Below are 24,451 nucleotides of genomic sequence, written 5' to 3' on the forward strand. Positions count from 1 at the left end.
ATACAGCCACAGGCTTAGCCGCTAGCACTAAAAAGAATTTTCTCTGATATCCATATCATGTAAAAAATATTTACAAATGCCAGTAAGGATAGGGACCATAAGTCCATAAATTACATAACTTACTTTTTACGATCTCATAAAGACATAATAAGTAAATTAAGTTTCTATTGACAGTATTGTACCGGAACCGTGTTTGTAATTCTTATAATCTTATACATAATAGTCTAAGAAATTTTAATTCTCGTACATACTAATTTTTGAACGTATACTTTGTTATATTTAACATTTTTAAACAATAATTATATAAATGTTGTAATTCAATTTCTGTTGCCGTCGCAGTTTGCAACGGGAGTGCTGAAAACTCAAAATGCGACAAAATGTCTTCAAGAACGCAGAGTAAAAACGTATGAAAATGTACCAGTCTTACTATTAATGAATTTTAGGACCACTAAAATTTGCAAGCGAAGGCTTGTAATCATGAACAAACCTATCATCGACAGGACGCATACCGTAATGTTGATAAATTATGGCGGACAAAGGTGTCATATGCCAAATAACATACATAACCCCGGCCCAAATATACACGAAACACGAGGCCGTTGGGTCAAAAGAGACTAATTGATGGTATTTAGGTAGGATAATCTCGAAAGACTGAAATAAAAGGCGTATACATGCAAGGACGAGGTAGCCGGGCTAAGAAGAATGGGGAAACATTAAGACGGGACATATAAAAGAAATGAAGGTATGTATATATGTCACTAACCTCAGGTGGTCGTAGCGCTGCGGGGCCGATAAAGACAACGAATCAGACTCAGTGACAGTGTACTATACTCTATAGCTATATATTGTATAGCTATAGCTATAGGTCTAAAATGGAGGTTTGTATCATAGACATTCAAATCTGGACGATTCAAATCTGACTCTGTACCAAGTGGCAACATATGTACAGAGCTCAGCAATTCAATATCCTTTTTGACAATCAACATGATCTTTTTATAAATTTTTGACCGAGACATTTTCATAAACGCGCGGCGATACGAAACGGATCGTGAACATTATTGTCAATGTTCACAGACTGTGCAACAAAGTGCAATCACTCGTGGCTTAGGCCTAGGTTATACGTCGCATTTTGGTCGGGTCCGTCGAATTGTTTCAATTGCATTCAACGCGACCAAAACGCGACGTAACCTTAAACCGGTTTCCCACTAGCGTTAATAGTGAGTTTAAGATACGTGAAGTAATATTGTCTTCATTTCCACAGTTTCACAACAGGAATAAAAATTATGGACTCCTTTTGGTAAACAAGGTCAGAGATGTACGTGGAACTAATTAAAACTGGTTTTCTAACAATTCCGGTTGATTTCATGACGTCGGATACGTCCGCGTCGTAGATTTGGCGCATTCCTAATATCGCTTAGAAAACCGGCTTTAGACTTCGATACTTAAGCGAAATAGCTGAAACTGAATTCTCTAAGGCCTGTTTCCACTTCCACCGTATCGTAGCGTAACGTAGCGTATTTCTTTGTTTCCGAAGTATTCGATCAGAACTAAGGACGCTATACGTTTCGCTATGATACGGTTGAAGTGGAAAACGGCTTAAAGGCCTAGGCTAAACGTTGCATGTTGGTCGCGTCAAATGCGATTCAAACAATAGATAATGAGATTATAATGAAGCTTAATGAGGTTTAACATCTCATTATCTATTGTTTTAATTACATTCGACCCGACCAAAATACGACGTATCAGCAATAAGAAACACAATGTGGACTGAGACGACGAGTGCATGTTTGCTTCAAAAGTGCAACGATCCCATCAGTTTTGTGGTCTGTCACACAAAAGTAATTTACTCAAATTTCATTTAAAAAGTGTATCGAAAACATTCCAGCAAACAATTTTAAAAATACCAGAGAAGTGTATGCTCAGTAGAAATGACATTTTGTACGGATTGTAAGTGTTTGACAATGACTTCGACACTGAGGCGAAATAACACCGTTAATTTTTGTCTTGTTTTAAAGCTCAAATCTTGCGTTCGCAAGACGTTGTCTTTGTGCATATTTTTGCAATGGTTTTTGCTTAGATAAACTTACCCTGGGATTAATTACCGGAGACTGATCATAAGTGTTGAACCCTATAAAAGCCCCAGAAAATCTTCCTAAATTATGCGGTACATGCATATGACCATCAATCAAGTATCTGACCCTTTAAGTGCTTATTGAAATTTCTTAATTAGGTCTAGGTTATACGTGGCATTTTGTTCGCGTCGAATGCAATTCAAACAATAGATAATGAGATGATAATGAAGCTTAATGAGTTTATCATCTCATGATCTATGTTTGAATTGCATTCGACGCGACCAAAATGCGACGTATATGAACTAGGCTTAACCGGTAGGCGTATAAGGCTATAATTTTTTTCTCCTAATTTATTGTATTTCAGATTGAACCAAAATAATGGAACTAACGAATTTAAAACTGAGCACCTTAATCTTTTTTTGTGTGTATTTCTTTATTTCTGGTGCGGATGGTTACATTATTTTACCAACAGCTTGGTACTATATCCGTAGTCTTGGGCTCTCAAAAAATTTCTACAGCGCTGTTCTGGCAGCCCAATCTTTGGGTTTTATACTAATGTCGCCAATTGTTGGGAAACTCGCAGATAAAACAAGAAGGGTGAAATTGATCCTGTTTATGAGTGTTTTGGTTAAAGCGATATCGAAATTAGTCTACGCCATTCCAGTGTCTGGTTATTTCCCTCTCGCGGGATGTTTTTTCTCTGGGGCTGCAAACGCTGCTTATTCCGCAATGTACGGTGAAATCGTTCGATACACGGCGAATGAATATCGATCAAAACTGTTTATATTGTTCGACTCTGTATTTACCCTGGGGGCATCATGCGGACCACTTTTCGGAGGCCTGGTTACGTTTAGTGGAAGTATCCTGGGCTTGAAAATCAATGATGGCAATTCTCCAGGAATTGTCTTAGCAGCCATTTGGTTCGTAGCCTTGTGTGTACTCATCTTCCTACCATCTGATCTTGGGACAAGCGAAATTGGTCTTTTAGATGAAATCAGTTTATCTGACGGTGGCGGGAATCATGATGACGTGATGAAGAGTTTCAACTCGTCGGTATTGTGTTTGTATTATATTGATTTTTCAAACTCTCTTTTAGCAAGTACCTGCTCTGGAATTATCCCTCTTTTAACGATGGAATTGTTCTCCTTAAAGCTTATACATGTAAAGCTTTTATTCGCTGTCGGAATGATGTTTGTATTTTTCGTATGTTCAGTAAGTTATATTGCAACAAAACACTGCAGTGAACGCGTTCTATTACTATGTTCCATAATTTTACCAATACCGTCAATGCTCATGTTATGTACCTACGCGATTCTATGGACAAAAGTTTCATTTTCAATGAGTTATACACTCGTCATTTACATTTGTTTTGGATTGCCATTACCATGTTATCCGTTTGCTGGTTCCCTGTTATCGAAAATCACGCCTTCGCGACATGCCAGCACTATTCAAAGTGGTGCAGTGATCAATTTTTTCGTGGCGGCATTAATAGGACGTGGGATATCAGGAGTGGTGTTTACTCAAACATTGCTTATTGCATACAGTATTGTCCTTGCCCTCATGTGGTCAGTTGGTGCCGCTTGGCTTGCTTTCGTATTTCGTCGTTTGCCTCCCTGAACTGGTTCCTGGAAACTCGTCACTGTAGACTTGTGGGATGCATGCTATTGAGTACGAAGTTAAATACTGTATTGAAAGCAATATATTCATATGGAATATTTACTTGTTAGTAAAGTTTATGTCAGCAAAATTTATGTTATGAAAGTAAAAAATAATAGTTTTCAATTATATTTGGATAACTCATTGTTGTCGAAACACCAGCATGTTATTATAAAGTTAGGGGCTCCGGCTCGTATTAAAAGAGGGAGGGGATAGACTCCAAAAACCCAACAAATATTCAAACCCGCGACATGTCCGGGCTGTACGATTTTATGTGTATACCCTGTTGTATACATTATTCAGCGAAGATTTTCGACCGATCCAAGAAGAAAAAAGGTTTGGATAGAAAAGATACAAAGGAGGAGGTCAGCAAAGTTGGCGGTTTTGGAATTCTTAACTTCGCTAATGATCGGACGCATAAATCTTCTAGTAATAATTGTGAGTTGGATAATAATTCAAATGTATGCACCCCCATGATCACTCCAAGCTTTACAAAAGACTTCCGTTGAGCATGCATGCAGAGCGAACATAAGAATACCCCACTTTTGCCTAATAAGTCATTTTTATTTTCGTTTCTTAGTTCTTCCGTTTATCTCAACGGTAGTGACTCATTGTTTTAAGTATTAAAAAACAACCAATCAGACGCTTTAATCGTATACAGAGTCTTAAAGAACAGCGCGAAACCTATACATTACTAATACTAAAGTAATATTAATAAGTATTATTAATATAACTAATATATTAATATAATTAGGCTTATAAAGTTCAACGATTATATATATATACCATAAACGTCATTCTAATATCCTATAAATGCCTGCTGGAGAACGAATGAAGTTTTTTTCTATATAATCACAACTAGTCTATAAAATATACATCGACATCCTACTGTGCATGATTATGAAGATAAAATCAGTAAATATTTTAAAAAGAGTGATTGCAAATGCAATTAAAGTTTATCCATATTCATCGTGTCATACGCAACATTTTCTGTTCCTCTGTCGCCGTTCGCAGTGATTTCCAGGGATTTATTTCTATTTCTATTGCAATATTGATACCAGCACACCAACAACGCCAGTAACAGCAAGGTACCAGCAACACAGCTGACAACGATTAGAGCTGGTTTTAGATCTAAACAAAAGAACACTAGCTCGTGATCACTTATTCTAAAAACCTCAGTTATCCGAAATCTTCCATTAAACATTTTTGCAATTCTTCTTTAACACTTCGAAGCCTGATGCAAAAGAAGACCTCTCCTTACACATCCAGATGCATGCATTAATTGCTCAATAAACAAAAGATAAATCTTCGCTGTACAGACTTATTCGAAGAAGAGCAAGAAGCCTGTTGCTCGAGTTAGCAAAACGAGGCTAGTCAAATTTTTCACTGCTATTTTTCACTGCTATTTTGACTGAAAATACTTGTTTTGGCGTAGCTTGTAACAGGTGCAGTGAACAGGTGATTATAAAAAAAATTTACAATTTCGTTGACAAAAATCTGACTAGTAGCCTTGTCTTGGCGTAACTCGTTACAGGCCTCCAGCTTTTTTCGAAAAGGTCTATAGTGTTGTTGTTCACCTTTAATATCTTTACATTCCCCTTCTTCGTAAGTATAACCAGAGTCACAGATACATTTCGCATGTCCATTCAAGCCACGGAAACAATAAGAGTGAGCAGGACACTCAAGTTTCTTGCACGGATCTACGCAACTTTTACCATCACCATGATAATTTTTGTTACATGTGCAAGTCACAATGTCATTTCTTACTGTGCATGTAGCATGTTCGTGACAACTGTGGAGACCCAAGGAACAAAAATCTATTTTAAAGAAAAAAGATGGTTTAGTTTTAGATCGTTCTTTCGCAACTTTCTCAGCTATAGGCTATAGCCTAACAATTAACCTATATATTTGCCATGTTTGTCTTTATATCAACATGTATAGGGTCAGAGGTATAATATTTCACTCGCCTGCCTATCTGTATTTTGTTTTGTTGGTCAATCTTTTAGTGAAAACGTTGATTTTGGCAGTCTGTTCATTCTATTTGTATTTGCTTAAACGTTAGTCAGTCACTTCACTCACTTAGTAAATATAATAAACTGTACAAATTCCACTTTTGGTTAGTTTACTAGTTTGTCGGTAACATATATAGTTCACGTTTTCCCGTTTCCAAACAAACGTACCTGTCGCCACAAGAGATTTTGATGACAAGACAGGCAATGCCAACGAACCATTCCGAACTGATCTACGTATAATTTCTGATAGTTTCGACGCATTAACAGTCTCCGTTTCTTTTAGTCGAAATATCAAAATATACTGAGCGACTACACTTCCTTTTTTAAAACCAGTAACCTGGCAACCAAGGAACCCAGGGAAAATATTTTCTTTTCTAATCGCAGCTGTTAAACCTTGTTCAATTTTTTTTGCGAGGTCCAGATATTCTGATGAGTTTGGATTGTTGAGTGACTCGGTGAATGTTTGGTTCAGAACCACGTCAGATTCAAATATTGTGTTGCCAGTATCACACTCGTCACCATTTTTAATGTAGCCCTTCATACAATGACACGAGAATGAGTAATCTGAATTCTGGATACATCTTGCGTTCTTTGCACAACGTGATTTGCTGCATTTGTTGGTCTTGCCTATATGCATGAATATAAGTGGAAATAGAAAGAAAATAATGTTATATGAGTGAAAATATGCCGAATATGAGTGAAAATAAATTATGCCGGTTATTCTGCAATAAAATACAGTACATGAGTACGGCTATATTAGCCATAGTCACTATAGTTTTAGCCACTTTCTCTTAGCTCATATATAGCGGGTAAAAAGAATGAGACCCCCAAGCGAATCCAAGGGATTACACTTGGCACTAAAAATGCTTAGGTTGAAATATGGTGAAGTGTATAGTTAAGCAAATTATACTGTATAGCGCTTGCTTCTGCATGTGTTGATTTTCATATCGAAAAAACATACTATTCTCTGGAAGTTAAAATATAAACAGCTCAATATGAAACAATGAAACACTGAGATGACTTTTCAACATTCTGTCGGAGATTTTAGGATCATTGCATATTGCATGTGTAATAAGTAACAAAGTTGACATACTAATGATACTAGCCTTTTTCCTCTAAGAGAGCGTGTGTGATTTCATAAAGAGTCTTCTCCTCTGAGTAAGATACAGTGGATATTTCGGAGTCATGGATGACTTCCAGCTGATGGGCCGTTAACATAAGTAATGATGTAAAGTTGTGAACACTGATACCTAACACTTGAGTTACAACATCAGGAACTGTCATACTTCTTAAAGTAGGAGTAGAAATATTGAAAAATGTTGAGATGTTTCGTGAGGACAGTGTCTTTGTGAATAATATCATATTTTGGTTGACTAGCATTTGTTTCAGTTCTTTCTCCGTCAACATATTGATGTCTTTAAAAGAGAGCGTGTTAAAATGTTGCCTAATTTTCATGACATCCAAACTTATGTTTACATTATTTTTGTAGGTCATCAAATCATCTTTGTACCCTGTAAGTTTGCTCAACAACTTTTGGATTAAAGTAATGGATCTGACTTGCTTAAGAACCTCAGGTTTGGAATCAAGAAATTTTTCTTTTGATAAACCCAATAACTGAACCATTTCATCAAAAGTAATGTTTAGTTCTTTCCCAAGCTCTTCACTTTTCATGTACATTTTCAGTCTATTCGTTTGCTGTAAGAAAACTTTGGCAATGTATTTTAACATCGTGTTGTTTTGGGTTAGATTTTGATCATCGCTGACAAACACGAGATTCATTAGAGTTGCTTTGTTCAGAAGTTTAAATTGGTCTGGTTTGCTTTGAAGATTCCGCACTAAGTCGAAATCCGAGAACTGTTTGTTGTTTGTCAACAATTCTCCGAGATTCTTCGATCGTCGTTCATGCATCTTGGGTAACAATTCTACCAAAGTTTTTTCATAATAAGTCGTAAGGTTGACGTTAGGTCCTGGAAAAGAAAAATCTGTTTCAAATATACGTAGACAATAGATACGTAGACCATAGAATATTTCAAAAATTCTGCATATGTAAACGTGAGGTGAAATTTAAAATCTAAAATTTCAACCTACCAGATTTCATTGCATTGATAAAAGGCAGAAGCTGCTCAACATTTGAATAGACACCATAAAAGTTTTTCAGAGCGCATTGCTTTCCCCAACTCACAATACCTATCTGTACCCATGATCCATTGCGATGACACTGTAGAGGACCGCCGCTATCACCAGAACAAGAATCAGTGCCACCTTCCTCGAAACCAGCACAAATAAAGCTGTCAGAAATATTTCCGTTATATGAAGTATCACTGTTGCAGGCTTCTAGAGATACTAAATCCAGTTCGGCCTCTTTCAGAACAGGGGAGCGATGGTAACCTTGCTTGTTCACGATGTTTCCCCACCCCGATACATAACAAGTTCCGTTCATAAACGCCTCACCATCTTTGACAAGACATAATGGTCGAACATATTTACTATAAGTCAATGGTCGTTTCAACTCAATCATAGCTATATCATTGTCTCCTGGGCTGTAATCTGCTCCACCAACATATTTCGGATGAATAAACAGTTTTGATGCCTCGATTGTGTACTCGTGAGCATCTGTGAAATTTAGGCGGTGGTCTCCGACATGGTAGGTGTAGTTTGACAACACTAAATTCCCATCACTCAGAACAAAACAATGACCAGCAGTTAAGATCCATTTACGATCAATGATAGATCCGGCACAATATTGTTCCCGCGTGTTTGAATTGATAAAGTTTACTATCCACGGCCAACTGTTTTCTGCCGCTTCACGTCCACCTATTACTCTCTTACGACGTGATCGCGAGTGCTTATAACGAATACCACAAGAATCATACAACTCTGCCAATATTTTCTTCATCAAATCATAAAGGCTTTGATCATCAGGATAAGAAACAGACGATATCTTTTTCAGTTTTAAAAGATCAATTTCTTCACTTGTTAGTTGATGTGATGATGCAAAAGTAGTAAGATTAATATGAAGATATTCAGTTAATACTTTAGCGACAGTCATATTTTTCAAAATTTCCAGACTGGTCTCGAAGAAAGATGATATATTACGTACACCTAACATCTTGGTAAACAACATTTGGTTGTGTTTCACTAAAATTAGTTTGAGCGATTTCTTCTCAAGATTTTTCAAGTCATCTGCCGATTTATTCAAATCCTTTTTAAATTGTGAAATGTTGAAAACAACGCTCAAACCCGATTTGTAGGCCATTATTGTGTCTCGGTACATTTTAAGATTGTCGATATATCGTTCAACGTATATTCTTTTCCTGACCTTTTCAATCACTGTTGACTTAGAATTTAGAAATCCGTCTTTGGTTAAGTTAACTGATTCGTAGATTTCTTCAAAAGTGATGTTAAATTCTTTCACAACTCCTTTGCTCTTATGATAATTATATAATCTTTTAGCTTGACTGTCGAAAATATCAGTAATGACGTGTTTCAACGTAGTGGTATTCGCAGTTACGTTGGACTTTGAACTAACGAACACTAGGTCCATTAACGTTGTTTTGTTTATCAACTCAATTTGATATGGAACTAGGCGATAATTTCTCACCAGGTCAATTTTAGAAAACTCTCCTTTGTTTGTGAACAAATCATACAGGTTACTTGAGAGTCTACTCTTCAAGGACGGTCGGACATCCTTCAGCGATTTCATGGCGTACACAGTCAAGTTAGGGTTTGGTCCTAAAGACAAGAAACAAGTACATGTTTAAATACTCTCTTAACGAAACTACATATAGACATATATAGACATCAAATTTCATTTATAAGATATAAGGTGGATATGAATACTAGATCACTACTGCATGGGCACTACGACTAGAGGAAGTGCTTACTAAAATTAGTGAAATAAGGAAAAAAAATTGAAAATGTCGCGATATTTTGCTAAGATGTAAGTCTAGCCTGATGCAAATTGTTGTATTGGAAGTAAACGTGCAAATTTTTTCATGAAACCGGACGGAATATCTTTAAACACATTAGATAAAGCACAATGGAATAAAAAGTAAACATCATTATTTTACCTGCTTGTATTGCTTTAATAAATGATTGAAGAACTCTGACATCGGTATATACGCCATAATGGTTTTCCTCAGCGCATCCGATACCCCAGATCATTATCCCAATTTGTATCCATGTATTATTACGTTCACATTGGTATGGACCTCCACTATCACCCGAACATCCATCAATACGACCGATTTTTTGACCGGCACAGAGAAATCTGTCCGAAACCTGCCCCTTATATGAAGCATTACTATTACATACTTTTAGATCAACCAAATCAAGTTTGACTTCCTTCAAGAATGGTGAACGATAGTACCCTGATATATTTTTATCGTTACCCCAACCGGTTAAAACACAGGTATCATTTTCGTCAAAAACATCATCCTTTTCTCCAAGACAAACAGGTTGTACCTGATCACTGTAGTTTAGGGGTTTTGAGAGTTTCATCAACGCTATGTCATAATCACCAGGAGACACCATATTACCCATAAAGTACTTTGGATGAACATAAACTTTTGATGCCGTAATTTCATATTCGTGTTCATCTGTTTTGTTTAATCCATGATCAGCAACAATATAGGTATAATTTTTAACTGGGCCTGGTTCGGGTTCGAACAGAAAACAATGCGCAGCAGTCAAAACCCATTCATGGTCGATAATTGAACCGGCACATTGTTGAAGATTTTGATTATCAATAAAGTTCACAATCCACGGCCAGGAATTTCTTTTTGCTTCTGTTCCACCAATTACTCTCTTTACGCGACGATGTGCAGCACTCTGCGAGATGTTACGATGTCCACAGAGATGCGAGTCCGCTGCGGATAAAAATCAATATGGCTGAATAGCGTATTGTATATCGTATAACTACTAAAGGCCCTGTTACACGGTGCAATTTTTCCTGCAACTTGCAATGCAATTCTTCTTTTGAGAGACGTAAATTTGGCAACTACCAAACTTTTGTCTTTATTACACTCCATGGCGTATCCAAGTTACACTTACATTTTGAAGACTCTTCACTAATTTACATCTCTTAAAAGTAGAAATGTATTGCAAGTTGCAAGAAAAATTGAGCCGTGTAACAGGGCCTTAAGATATGAATTATTTACAGACGCATCATTGTTTATGCACGCATCAGATCCATTTGCCTGTTGTTACGCATTAAAATGAAATATCTTAACTAATTTGCAATTTTTTAAGGAAAGGAAGTTGGAAGAGGTGTCAGGTCCTTTTTGAAAATCAGGTAACATGAAAAAGTTTATTATTATTATATTAATATATTATAAGAGCTCAAAAATTCCAAGTCCTTAAAGTTAAGGCTCGTTCCTTTGTCACTACCCCACTTCCCGTAATCATCATTCTGCGCGAAGAAGAATGGACTCAAAATGATTTATGACATTCCCAAGCTATACCACCAGTGAACTCAAATAAGACTGGAACGCTCACTCTCTGACTTTCCCTCATTAATGAGTGAAGCCAAGATGGCGGATAATGAAGCCATTCTTGTAAATATGATCCAGGCCTCTGGCGCGGAAATTTCATTTTAAAGATAAAATCATAATTGCCGCAAAAATTGCCGCCATTTTACCTACGAAATATCTGCGTGGTGGCCTGGATCATACCTAAAAGAAAGGCTTCAGTGTCCGCCATCTTGTCTTCAAACTTCCGACAGAGTGAGCGTTCCAGTCTTATTTGAGTTCACTGGCTACCACTACCCCCCCCCCCAGGTCCGCTAATTCAAGACTGTACCCTTCGTTATGCAATAGATTGTACCCTTGAGTACCCTAGACACCCCATACCTTTGATAGACCAAACGAAGCACAGAATCCATATGAGCAAAACTCCTGTTTGGAGTTTCATGACGGTACTTCAAAGCGTATTCACTGTAAAAGTAAAGGAAAAAATATAAAACGTCTTGATGCATTGCGGCAGACAACAAATCACGTGGTTGACCTATGCGCATGATCATATAGCAATCACCTTTCGTTATAACCACATTCGAATACCATGCATGCAGACCAGCGAGTGTATTTTATGATATTCATCCACGCAAATCAGGCGTATTTATCTCAGTTATACTAGATACTTAATATTCATGACGTCTTTAAAATGTATGGCACGTATTTTTTGCGGTAATTTACCAGTTGTATATGTCATACTAACCTACACAGACGTCAAACGTTTGCAGAATTAACTCACAGGTCACATAGAGAGACTAATAATCGGAATAATAAATTACATTTTAAAAAACTTTTTCTTACAATGTTAGCATGTCTTCGCTGCATTTTGTACACCAAAAAATACTGTATAATATATTAGATATACTCATTGATGTTCGTATATGTATATACATATATAGCTACTATGGGAAATGGGAATCTTTATACTATAAATAGACGCGCCTTGAAAATATACATCTGGATTCATCGTTTGCAAAATTTTATTAATCATTGTAAATTAGCTAATATATCATATTAATATTATTGATCTATTTATTGATTAAAATGGAGGATATGAAATAAACTCATCAACTGAATCTAATTTCTGAGCAATAAATGATATGGCGGGCTGTTCAGATCTTCCTAACTTCATCAATACGCGCAGGAAACCATTATCGTTATTAATAAGTACAGACGTACCAGCTACTATATATACAGAATAACATGATCAGGGGCCGGTTGTTCGAAAGGCGTTTAGCTTAAACGGTGGATAAGTTCAAAATGGAAAGCAATATTATCTATTTATTGAACAACTAAGCTGAAATATGTCGATGTAAATAGCTTAATTGTCAATGGAAGTACATATTTATTGCATAAGATGCAGATTTATAGACATTCATAAGATGTATGAGAGAAATTTTAAACTTTGGCTTATCCATGCACCATTTAAGCTAAACCCCTTTTGAACAACCGGCCCCACGTAAATAAAATATTTACTGTTTAACTTGCCAAATTTGGTTTAAATGTGAAAGGGAGTTTTCGCTAGAGAAGGGCAAGCCAAAATTTAATTTTGCGCCTCAAAACATACTTTGGACGGTCTCCCAGCCCAAAATATGAGACAAAGATTTAAAAAAAAGTTTTTCTTAATCTCAGCTTATCTGTCGGGCAAGGCGTATTAGAAAAAAATAAAAACTACCCAAGGGCTAAGAATGCAGTTTATCATTTCATTTAATTAAAACTTCATCTGCCGGGGTCATGCATGATGTGCCCCTTTTCTGTCTCTAATAGGAAACTCAAAAAATAAACAATTTGCCAATGTGTGTCAGTGTGTACACGTTTGGGTTACAGCTTAAAGCATGAATTTGTTTTGTTTAGGGTAAAGGTTACAGCTTAGAATTATGATTATCCGCTAGTTTGTTGTAGGATTGCTTATTCACTGCATGCATGAGACTATCAATTTGCATTGCCTAATTACAACTCCAAACCATGCAAGTATACAAATGTAACAAAAAACATTAATTTACATCGTTGCCTATATAGTTGTCTATATTGGACTCTCGACAGGATTAAGCGCCTAAAATCAATGAATTGCATCAAATACACCAATAGACAATCAATACTCAGTTGAAAATATCGCCGTAACGTTTTGGGAATGCACATGCAATGACACTATACAATTCATTTCTAAAGTTATGAACCTATATAGCGAGCTCATACAGACGGGTTCAAATTTTATCTGACAATAAAAAAATCACCTAGTATAATATCTGCTTTTACAATCGTCTATGCATGGCTATGCCTCAATTGTTTCTTGGATATTTAAGTCCTATATACCAGCGCATGTCGTAGGTAAACTAGTTCCAGCTACAAAATTCAACACTGGCAGCATTACCTACCCTATTGGCAAACTAATCCGTAAACATACAAAGTCCGTAAACCAAGTCAAAATCATGATCAAAACACTTTTTAAGATTTAAGCACTTTCAACCACTTTATCACATTTGAATAATGACACGATGACTCTTATACTATAGACAAACAAATATATCGCACGATCTGCAGGCAAGCACGTTTCGCTATCGAACGGCCCATTAGCGCTCAATATTATATGTTGTATACAAACGAAACATTATCTCGCTTCTCACTAATTAAGTGTCGTGCATGCGTGCGGGGACTCAGGCATCTGCATACGAATCGAGTTTAGAAGTCTGAATATTGCAAAATGAAGCAAATATTGCAAACATATAGGAGGAGGTCCCTAGCTGGAATAACATATAAGTTTGACTGCTCCTAGATGCATTAAAAAGTGCATAGTTGGGTCACAATCATACACCTTTTGACATACCTTGGGTCTACAAAAATTTCTATTATTGGTTTTCTCGAACAAGCTGCCCCCAAAAAAGGCAAAATATCACTTAGCCGACAAGTGCTTTCCGACATGCATTAATATGTAAACTATGCTGTTCAACAGTGCATACCCATAGGTCAGGAAAGGTGATGTGAAAGCGCCATTCTGTAGTTTTTGTAAGCTTGCCAACCGTATATAAGTGATATTTGCATTCACACCCTCTGCTATACTGTCTTACTGATCTAATGATTAGATTGCGTGCCTGATGATGTTACTAATGCACGCGAGCTAGCAGGTTGAAGCAGGTGATCAATTTTTGGGCAAAAAATTTAAATTCGACCAAAAAATAGGATGCTTTTAAAATCTTATTATACAGATAGTGATTTGACATGCAGTAATCAAAGTCACATCACTCAATAAAAGAGGCATTTTGATTGGAGTTGCACGTTATAGTTTTCACTTGTCTTTCATGAAAAGTTCACTTCAATAATATGCGCCAAAAGATATCTTGTACAATACCGAACATTAGCCGCCTTAAAACCGCACTAAGGTTGTTTAAGTGATTGTACTTGTGAAATATTTGAGGCATGACATCAGTAAACAATTCAGACTGATTCTTCACTTAACCCTTATTTGTTATTGGTCGCCATTTGACTGACTTGTTTATCAAGCGATGCATGGGCCATAATAAATGTAAAGTAAAATTAAATCCTTATTTTTTTGCACTTTATTATGATTATTAAGGATCTTCAGACATCTTGTCGCAAAGATAAAACTTCTATGTAACACAGGACGTTTAGGAACTAAACTTTAGGAACTATTATTGTATACGTGATAACCGGTTGTAGAGAATGTTCGGACAATATTAAATAAACAAAAAATCTGTAATCCAAACTCCCTTATTCACAATTGAATTGCAATAAACAACGTCCAATTCCAGCCTACATCCATGATTTATGATCATGCAAGCCTGGCTACAACTGGATCATTTGCTCTTTCGCGTGAAAAAACATTAAAATGCATTTCAGTAATGAAAAAGTATATTCAAATAACACATCTAGTGTAAACGTTGTGTGTTGAAAGAGATTTCAAAAGTAAAGATAACCTGAAATCCTTGTACGATTGCACATCAATACATACGAGTTACGTGTCTTATAAATTAACAATGACATGCAGAAACAAACTTCACAAGGAAATATCGTTTAGTATATATACAATTAAAAATATATTTCACGAGGAATTGAAAACAAAATATTAACAGTACAAATCAACAAAACTGCATGTACGGTATGTATTTCAAACAGCTTTAATTAAGACTTAGAAATTCTCGTGAAATGCATCATTGGATACGTGGACACTCAGTCGAGTCCATAACGAATGAAAACGGTTTGAAATGAATATACAATACGTTGCATTGCTTACCTTAAGTTTAAACCAAAACCAAATTCAATGTTGCAAATATCTGTTCAGACCTAAAGACAAGATGTACGTAACTCATTTAAAAATTAATAACTGTATCTTCCGGCTCCCCGTAACAGTGAAATCGTATATGCAAATTGGGATTAAATAAGACGCTAAGACTTTGAAGGGGCGTCTCGCTCTATCGAACGAGTCATCTAGATACAATACCAAATCTATAAATCTTCAGTTCGTAACATCTGCAAAGGTACTAAGAAACCATGTTTCTTTCAACGATGCAACAGAATGCCAAATCATAGCAGAGTGTTAAAAGATGCATGATATTGATGTTACTTCATGAGTGTAAATGTGAAATTGTATTCAAAGATTATTTATATATAGGCTGCTGGCTGCCCACATATATGGCTTTGCCAATTTAGTACTGATAACTATTAAAATATGCATACCTAACAAAGTAAAGATTGACTTTCTTAGTTACAAATTGAAGGCACCGAAAAAGTCATCTTTTTTTGTTTAATTTCTTTTTTGCCCTAAGCGAATTCCTACTACAGTTTAGTGCAGTTGACCACTCGCTGGGCGAGACAAGCACATTTTCAATGAAATTAACATTTACGTTGGCGTATACAAAAACATCAGTAATAATAATTCCCTCGCCAAAACAAATTAAACTGTTGAAAGAAAGTTAAAACTCTAAAATATTGTAAAAATGTCTATATATATACTTGTGAAAAGAGGACGAAAGAAACGAGCATTTTGTCTCTACGATTACGAAACACTGAAGTCACTACACACAAAAACTTAGTTATATAAATTTAGCCTTGTGTTAAAAGTGGTTAGGATTTATAAGTAGGTATGTCAAAATTGTCAACATCGACTTCCGGAATCTCCACAGGTAGCAAGGGCAGAATATTTTTAACGCCATCACCATCGAAACAAGTTTACAAAAAATGCAGCAAAGGTTATATATAATCCTTCGAGGGACATTAATCCTATACATATACATACATAAGAATAATATATATTTGTGATCTGTTAGAGGGTAAATTTAACCATACTATACCATACAGGGCGAAATATTTAGGTGGGGGGAGGGTGTAAAATGTTACGAGTTTGATTTACGCTTTTTAATACGTCTCAGTTCGGAAGTGATACGTAATTCTAATTGGTAAATCGTGCTGGACTCTAAATCTCACAGATGGTTATAATTTTCCCTATAGTTAACGACCACTTTCTAAATTCTACTTATATGTCTGGGGTACTGCAGCAATGCATCGTGATTGCATTAACATTGATGATTCAACAAGCTTCAACAATATTGTTTACAATACTGTTCCCAGAGTGCAGCACAACATTGTTTACCCCTGATGCAACAACCTGATCAATTTTTAGCCGTGTATATAATATCTTTCACCCCCACCCCTAATAATACAGTAGTTTTAAAAAGAAAACGTTTTGAAATTCAAACTGAGTATAAAAAATCGCATATAGGTTGTAGTAACACATGTAAATTTCATGCATAAAAGTTTTCGTTCATCACAATATAGTTTTAGTTTTATGACTTTTGGTGTTTCATACTTTGAAGACAGCGGCAATTGCTTCACCAAAGCCAAATGTTATCATCTAGCGCAATTGCTCTCAAAACAACTTCAAAAGCAAGGATCTAAAGAAATTAGTCAGTTCAAAAATTTTCTCGCTCGGTGGCGCCTCGTAAAAGTGATCTCTTCCCCCAATCTTGAAATTCCTACGCCTCTGTATGCACGTAAGCCAAAACACTCTAAATCACTTATTCATCTACAATACTTCAAACCCCATACATGCTCTTCAACGCATCATGCATTTAAATGGTTTAACCACTATACTTGAGTTTATATGCAGCTGTACGTGAGGAATGTGCGTCATGCAGTGGAAATCGTAAAACATACACAGAATCAAACTCAATGCCTTGTTGACTTGCGTGGATAATTAATGGTCATTGGTGTGTTCTTATGCATAAAAAACACGAAAGCCCTGAATTGACTAATCATACAAATAAGTCAAATAAATCATAGGACTTATCTAGTCTGCTTTTTTTAAATATTAACATGGCTGGCAAATTTTAAATTAGAGGGCTGACGTAATTTGGTGAAGGATAATTATGGGGTAATCCATGTTGTCTCTGAGTGATTTATTAAATGTTAAACAGGAAGCTATTTCTATTTTTATAAACGCAATGATAAAATAACTGAGAACAATCTTATACGGCTTACGGTTAAGCTGCATATATAACCAGAAAATCCAAGCGCGAAGAGCACAACAGAAGCTTACATACAGAATTTGAATTAACTGGGAATAAATGCAATCATTGTTGAATTGGTTAAAATCTTTGTTTAGTGATAGTAATTTCTGTAGAATTTAGTAGTACATTATAAAATTGATGTAACATTTCTTTTCGTCGTATATAGCTGGCTTTCATACGACTTGAGTGACGTGGCCTAATTGTTTAATTGTTCGCTATAAACGTTAGTTTATATTGAAAGTTATTTAAATGGAATAAAACCCTAAAAAGAACAAACTATGAAGATTTTCCATTGCTTGTTCTCTCTCCCGATAGAGCGTTATCCGGCTTTTTGTTTCTCAAAGCAATACTTTTTACTTCATTTAGTCCCTCTTCCAACAAAACTTCCACACTTTTCTCGCCGTTTTCAACACCTTTCTCCACAACCTCCCCACCCTTTGTCAAATGTTTAACTACCAAACCTTGATACTGTGTCAACTTCACGTGATCATCAGGTGACATATGCTCTGCCAAATACGTAATGATATGTGGCACACATTTACCCGGGATGTGTATCATGCAACCAGTGTGCTGTTGAAATAGTATAACCGCTGCAAGATGTAAGCCCATCGCTGGCTCAGTTTCTTGTCTCAACTGCTCCATTAAGTTTTGACGATGTTCCGCGAGAAGACTCCTTGAAGTAAAAGATGGGAACCATATGGTTACTCAATATTTTTGTATAAAGCAAATTTGAGATTCCAGTCAAAGCTGATACTAAACACAACACCTTTCTCTCTTCTTGTCGAGTTTCTTCACAAGTATTTCACAATATCCCGGACCGCTAACCACATCAAACTGAGTTAAAAATTCTTCCAAATCCTATATTGTGGAATACGGAGATTGATTAGGGCTAGTCTAGTATCAAGCTTTCCCACTGTGTAGTTATTCCATTATGAACGGCTCATAACAGCCATAAATTCAATAAACATGTCCGTTTATAGTCAAAATAAACAGCAAAACGTCTTTATTCCAATCCGAAAGGCATGATCCGATTCAGGCTGATCCTGGGTTAGGTGTAAATTTCGCCAATAAAGAGAAAGAATTTAGACTTAGTCGAAATGGATCAGTGATGTACTTTCTTTGGTACATTTCTAAAATTTTTTGAGGCTAACCAACCCCACATGTGACAAAGTATGCACTTCCTATCGCAACGCAAATTCCATTTCAGAATTACCTTTAAAAATATGAAGTATCGGTGAAAACTTAACAAAGGAAGTATCTTTACATTTTACAATACATGTTGGCCAATAAAACTTTCAATCCATTTTAATGGTATAATAACTATAATTCACTCACTTTTCCATTTAATGATGATGTCAATTTGCCCAAAACATTTCTATTTTTCTCAGGTAACTTCGAAATTATTTTCAACCTTGTCTGAAAGAGGAAATTAAAAAATGCCGTAGTAGTACTACTGGAGACAACGATGTTCTCTAAAGTGTCATATCAATATAAATTTCTCAACTAAAACCCTAATCTATAATTGCGAATAAAAACAGAATCATCTGGCACTAAAAGGTTCAAAACGTTATGAACATGTAACACTATTGAATGAAATAAAATTATTTTCTATAAATAAACCCTATGTTTACCTCGTTTGTTAATGTGCTTGGATCAGATACTGCCATCATTTGGTCAGCGGCTAGGCAATTGATGGCTAAATTTGCCATATCAGTACACAACGTTTTGAGAAGATGACGTGAAATCATAGGTTGAACATCATCTGTAAAAGGAGAAAGCACGTTGTCTTTTCTTATATACTGTAGGTGATGAATAAGAACCAAATTTGGCTGAAAGATAACTTTCTTAACGCACCTGGTAGCTTTTCCACCCCTTTCTGAAAGAGACGAATATTTGTGTATAATCCAGTGACTTTATCTTGAAGCTCTACATGAAGTTTTCGTTTTTGATCTCCTGATGTCAGAAAGACTGTTCGAGCGACCTCTTGATACTTCCTCATTAACGGTCTGAAATGCCATCAAGTATGATATTGTAAACTGATGATTAATATCACAACAGAAGTTGGCAGAAAGTTCCTATACACAAAAAAGGCTGAGATCCGCGTACTCTTCTGTAAATGAGTATGTGATGCAAAGATTGATGATTTCTGTTAAATGACTTTCAAGAGTTTACACAACATTGTCCTTCATGCACAGTAACACAAACCGCGATTAACAAACCATACGATCATTATATGCGCAAGGAAATCACAGCAATATACAAGAAAAAGTCAATCATCGTAAAATACCTGTGTAAATACTCAGACAGCTCATCAACTAGTTCTTCAGGAGTTTCATTAAGATGTTCCGTTAGAACCGTTCCTATCTGTAAAAAAGAGGAAACAGTTAGGGTCCTGTTGCACGGTGTAACTTTTCATGCAACTTAACCCACTTTCCTCACAAGCGTTGCACAAAGTACTGTAGAAGTCAGTTTGTGCAACTCTTAATGCAACTTGTCTCGCTATGATTTGGGTCATTACAAGGCATGTAGACTGTGCAATGACTCGTGCAACTTGTCTCGCTATGATTTGGGTCATTACAAGGCATGTAGACGGTGCAATGACTCCTGCAACTTGTCTCGCAATGGCAGCGAGAAAAGCTGCATAAAAATTGTGGGACTGGACTATTGAGGTAACGATTTTTAATCGCAGTTTCAGATTGAGTTCAGGACGACGTATAATACTCTAAACTGTGTTATTCGAAATGTTATAAAAAATCTGGAGAGGAATATTGAAACAGATCGAATTACCTCTTCCTGTGTCATGAACTGCAGTTCTTGATTTGAAGGTTTTGTTTCCTCCTCCTCAGTTTGTTTTTCAGCTTTCAGTTTGCTCTTGTCTTTCTGTGCATGAAAAGATTAAAAAACACTTAATCCGTGATTTTGGTAAGATTTTGAGACTTGACCTGGATTTGCCATTCATTATCATCTATGTTTTTGACCATGAAATGTTTTAGATGTATACACTGCATGTATATTGTTTTTCGCGAGTTCATTCAGAAGACATCGCGCACGATAACAGTCCTCAAATCATATCATCCACAAAACCCCCTTACCTCACTCAACCTGCCGGATGTTACCAAGTCTATAACCTTTAATCGGTGGATATCGATAAATCTGAAGACCGTTCTTTGATTGGCATCAATGAATGAATGAATGAATGCAAGGGCTGCTTCCCACTTACGCGTTTTTCATACGCACGCACGCTCATGCACGTAAAAACTAAATCCTTACATATAGGTTTTCTTTTTAAAAACTGATTGAATAAATCGAAAGAACACAGTTTTCTGCATATTTTAGTATGTATTGTACTGTATTTGTTGCCCCAGACCTCCAAGCTCTGAAATACTTGAGATTCGTTTAATGAGAGGATATGAAACGTACCTTTTTTGTTTTGACCTCCCTCGCTCCTCTTCCACCTCCACCTTTACTTCCTCCTCCAATCGAGGCTTTCGCTCGACGCTCTTCTTTCTTGTCTTGTTTTGATGATTTGACGTCAAGATCGTGGAGGTCTTTTTTTGATAGATCAGCCAGTAATGCAGGAGAAGTAACTGCATCCTGCATAATAAACAACGTTTGCAAGATTCATGTAAAAAGCCCCGGATAAATGATGTTATTGATATAAGTAGTAAGACTGGTACTTTCCGGACATTTTCAATGCAATCGAATTTATAATAACCAACGAATCATCAGCGACCCGCTAAATCACGTTACACCACAGAGGACACAAGAAGTTTATTTTATTACTATAATATATCCATTCCATACTTCACTATGACTCCTATACGATTCAGTATATAAAACGTTAATATTACCTTTTCTGCCTTTTCCTGCATTATTTTTTCAAACGGTTTGACGCACTGTTCGATGAAGGTTTCACTTGCGACTATAGAACCACAGAAGACATGCGCAGAAGTGCGACCAGAACTGTTCAAGCATTTTTCAAGCAACTGAGCTGCATCATCTGGCAAGAATGGCGACGGAAGTACGGTCTAAAATGAAAAATACATGAAATGTCAGTGGTAGGGGTAATGAACGTCCTTTAAAAAACCTAGATTGTTACCATGACATCAAGCCAAGTCCCAGACGATAAGGCTTCATCTACAGCAGCCTCGAGGTTACCAACCACCAAAGGTCCAGCACAGCATGTCTTCAAATACACATTTGACTTGGTTTTGAAACGACGCTTTAAATATCCTTGTACGTCTGTTATGCCAAGTCTCGACAAATTATCGTATTCTATCAAAGTAAAAGTACACAATAACTGAGTTGCTGTTGGAGTTTAGTTGTCCCTTAATTGACCAATAAAATTATTCAAAAAACCCGCGACACACCGTCGTAGTAATGCATAGAGTAATGAATGACAAAACATAGTTTAAAAGACAAGACTTCTTACCAAGATAACCATTCTGTTGATAGAACGCATCAACCCAATCATTCTGGGTCTTTGAATAAATATCCGGAATAAAATTTGCTTTGTCTTGTCGACCTTGAATAGTACCGCTTAATCTGCCTTGTTTAATAAGGTCGTTGATTACCGCTAAATAGGGAAAAAAGAGTGATACAACATCTGCATCACCACTGTTCTGTGTGTCCTTGGAAGCATCATGATCTCACTGCTAGAGTCTTTTGTTAGAAACAGTATAAAGAATTCTGCTTACAAAGTTCAATTCTATCTACTTTTGAACTTTAAGAAAAGTAAAATCTTTTGGTGGCCCCTGGTACAGTACATATATACTTACTGTTAAAAAGTTTCTCCTGAAAATCATACTGAATAATGAGACTGGAAAGCGAGGTGGGCCTAGATATAATGATATAGTCTTTAATCATGTGGTACCCCGATATAACGTTTTACATGCCAAGAATTGTTAAAACACAAACCTGGTGATAGCGCTGAGAACACCACGGATTCGAGACGTATGTCTCGCAATAAATGCATCAGTAAACAGCACTCCTCTCTCAAGACGATCAAGCTTGCCATGTATTATGGAACCAAGACGGTCTTCTATGGTCTATAATTAACCAGATTATACACATACAATGTAACTGGTCATTTTTATAAACACAGCATATTTTGCATGTACATATTGTGCATTCAGGCTTGTGGTTAGGGCTTTTCAGTGTTTATGATTTGCTGTTTTTGACTTGCTTGCTTGCATAATCAGTAGGTACATGGGATAAAACATTGTTAAAAGTAATAAACAGGGAACTCCCAAACATACAGTACATTACTGTAGCATCTGACAAGAAGGTTATTCTTTACCTCAAGCATAAAATCTGTTGTAAAACCAAATGTCTTTGCTAGTTCACCTATTGACACAAGCCCAGACTCCTGGAGTTTTTCATTAATTTCTTCTGCTATGTGATCCAAATGTTGTCTAAAAAGGAAAGACATTTTTTTACTTACCCTTACTTCAATAAATGTCACCAAATATATCGAGAGCTACACATGCATACAATGTATAGGTATATTTGAAAAACACACTGGAACAATCATAATCACAGATACTACAAGCATACTTTTCAATGAGTTCTCCTTGTACTAAGACAAGACTTCGATCTGTTTTGATAAGTTCTGCAACTTTATTTTCAATGTGGCTAAGATCCACATTGATGACCTGAAGAACAATTACAAATGTTTTAATTTTATTAGCTGTAAATTAACCATATCAAATAGTATAACGGCTGCATAAGTACTGTAGATGAGCACAAATTTATCACTTTAATAGTTTTGAATATCTAAAACATGATTTTTCATAAACAACCAGGATGCAGCACAAAACTTTTCAAAATTTTGCCTTTTGTCTTTTAGAGGGAAAATTCAATGCACTATATCTGCGATGCATTGTTTTACTCTATTTTGCCTGTTCCTCTTACAAATTACCAGTCTGGGGATTTCATTGTTTAAATTACTATTGTATTTGGTCCCACTCAGAAAAATGGAAAATTTTTGTGAACTTCAAGAAGCCATAAAGATGAATCACCTGTTGTAGGTCAACAAGATTTATTCGCCCTGTAAGAAAGATAATGAATACATTTAATTAGCATTAGAGGATTGATTTGTAGCTGGATTTGGCATCTACAATATGCTATACACAATGCAGTGACTGCACCCTTGGGGAGTGGACTTGGGATGCTGTTAAAGTACAAGGCACACATAGGACCTTCTTCTTTAACAAAATTAGAGGCCTATTTAGTTTATATACTAAGTTGTCTTTAATATTTAGTTACCTCCTTCAACAAACAATTCCTCTCTAATTTCTTTTTCCAGTTCAGCAGGTGTGAGATACTCTCTACCATCTGTGGTATAGATCACCTCAATAAGCCCAAGGTTGATAAGTTTTTGAATAAGTTCCACACAATTTCTCTCGGATAACTTATGAGATGTACTACTGAGCTGTGCTCTCTGAAAGTCAGCAGCTAAACGCTTTACTTCTTCCCAATCACTCATTGTATCTACTTTTTTTATTTTGTTTTTCTTCTCTTTCTGATGATGATCACAAATCAAAACTTAGATTCCGAAATCCCAATAACACGTATATTTAATCCTGAGCCGACAGTAAAGCTTAATTTACTTCCAGCGGTGAGGCGAAATGAAGAACTTCAATGAACTTCATAAGAACTTCATAACTTGGCTTTGTCGG

General features: G+C 36.1%; 3 protein-coding genes across 3 annotated transcripts; 1 reads left to right on the plus strand and 2 right to left on the minus strand.

Annotated features, from left to right (window-relative positions):
* The first annotated feature begins 212 nt into the window (after positions 1 to 212).
* Positions 213 to 3,809, plus strand: LOC114517188 (SPX domain-containing membrane protein At4g11810-like). The gene is made up of 2 exons (XM_028536850.1): positions 213 to 742; positions 2,437 to 3,809. The coding sequence occupies exon 2, from the start codon at positions 2,451 to 2,453 to the stop codon at positions 3,687 to 3,689; it is 1,239 nt and encodes a 412-aa protein (XP_028392651.1). The 5' UTR covers positions 213 to 742; positions 2,437 to 2,450; the 3' UTR covers positions 3,690 to 3,809.
* Positions 3,810 to 4,281: 472 nt separating this feature from the next.
* On the minus strand, positions 4,282 to 16,265 carry LOC114517546. The gene is made up of 8 exons (XM_028537358.1): positions 15,500 to 16,265; positions 11,590 to 11,673; positions 9,811 to 10,608; positions 7,829 to 9,472; positions 6,847 to 7,707; positions 5,909 to 6,367; positions 5,306 to 5,545; positions 4,282 to 4,859 (listed from the first exon to the last, which is right to left on the minus strand). The coding sequence occupies exons 2-8, from the start codon at positions 11,648 to 11,650 to the stop codon at positions 4,678 to 4,680; spliced, it is 4,245 nt and encodes a 1,414-aa protein (XP_028393159.1). The 5' UTR covers positions 11,651 to 11,673; positions 15,500 to 16,265; the 3' UTR covers positions 4,282 to 4,677.
* Positions 16,266 to 17,233: 968 nt separating this feature from the next.
* On the minus strand, positions 17,234 to 24,326 carry LOC114517642 (E3 UFM1-protein ligase 1 homolog). The gene is made up of 17 exons (XM_028537465.1): positions 24,039 to 24,326; positions 23,792 to 23,820; positions 23,328 to 23,425; positions 23,071 to 23,185; positions 22,689 to 22,819; positions 22,550 to 22,608; positions 22,204 to 22,347; positions 21,871 to 22,046; positions 21,623 to 21,799; positions 21,192 to 21,365; positions 20,559 to 20,651; positions 20,059 to 20,135; positions 19,626 to 19,777; positions 19,403 to 19,533; positions 19,107 to 19,187; positions 18,538 to 18,629; positions 17,234 to 18,444 (listed from the first exon to the last, which is right to left on the minus strand). Exons 1-17 carry the CDS (start codon positions 24,256 to 24,258, stop codon positions 18,048 to 18,050), a joined length of 2,346 nt encoding a protein of 781 aa, XP_028393266.1. The 5' UTR covers positions 24,259 to 24,326; the 3' UTR covers positions 17,234 to 18,047.
* Between the last annotated feature and the right edge of the window lie 125 nt (positions 24,327 to 24,451).

Source organism: Dendronephthya gigantea, unplaced genomic scaffold (assembly GCF_004324835.1).
Source record: "Dendronephthya gigantea isolate DGI-Jeju-01 unplaced genomic scaffold, DenGig_1.0 000000F, whole genome shotgun sequence".
Taxonomy (NCBI): domain Eukaryota; kingdom Metazoa; phylum Cnidaria; class Anthozoa; order Malacalcyonacea; family Nephtheidae; genus Dendronephthya; species Dendronephthya gigantea.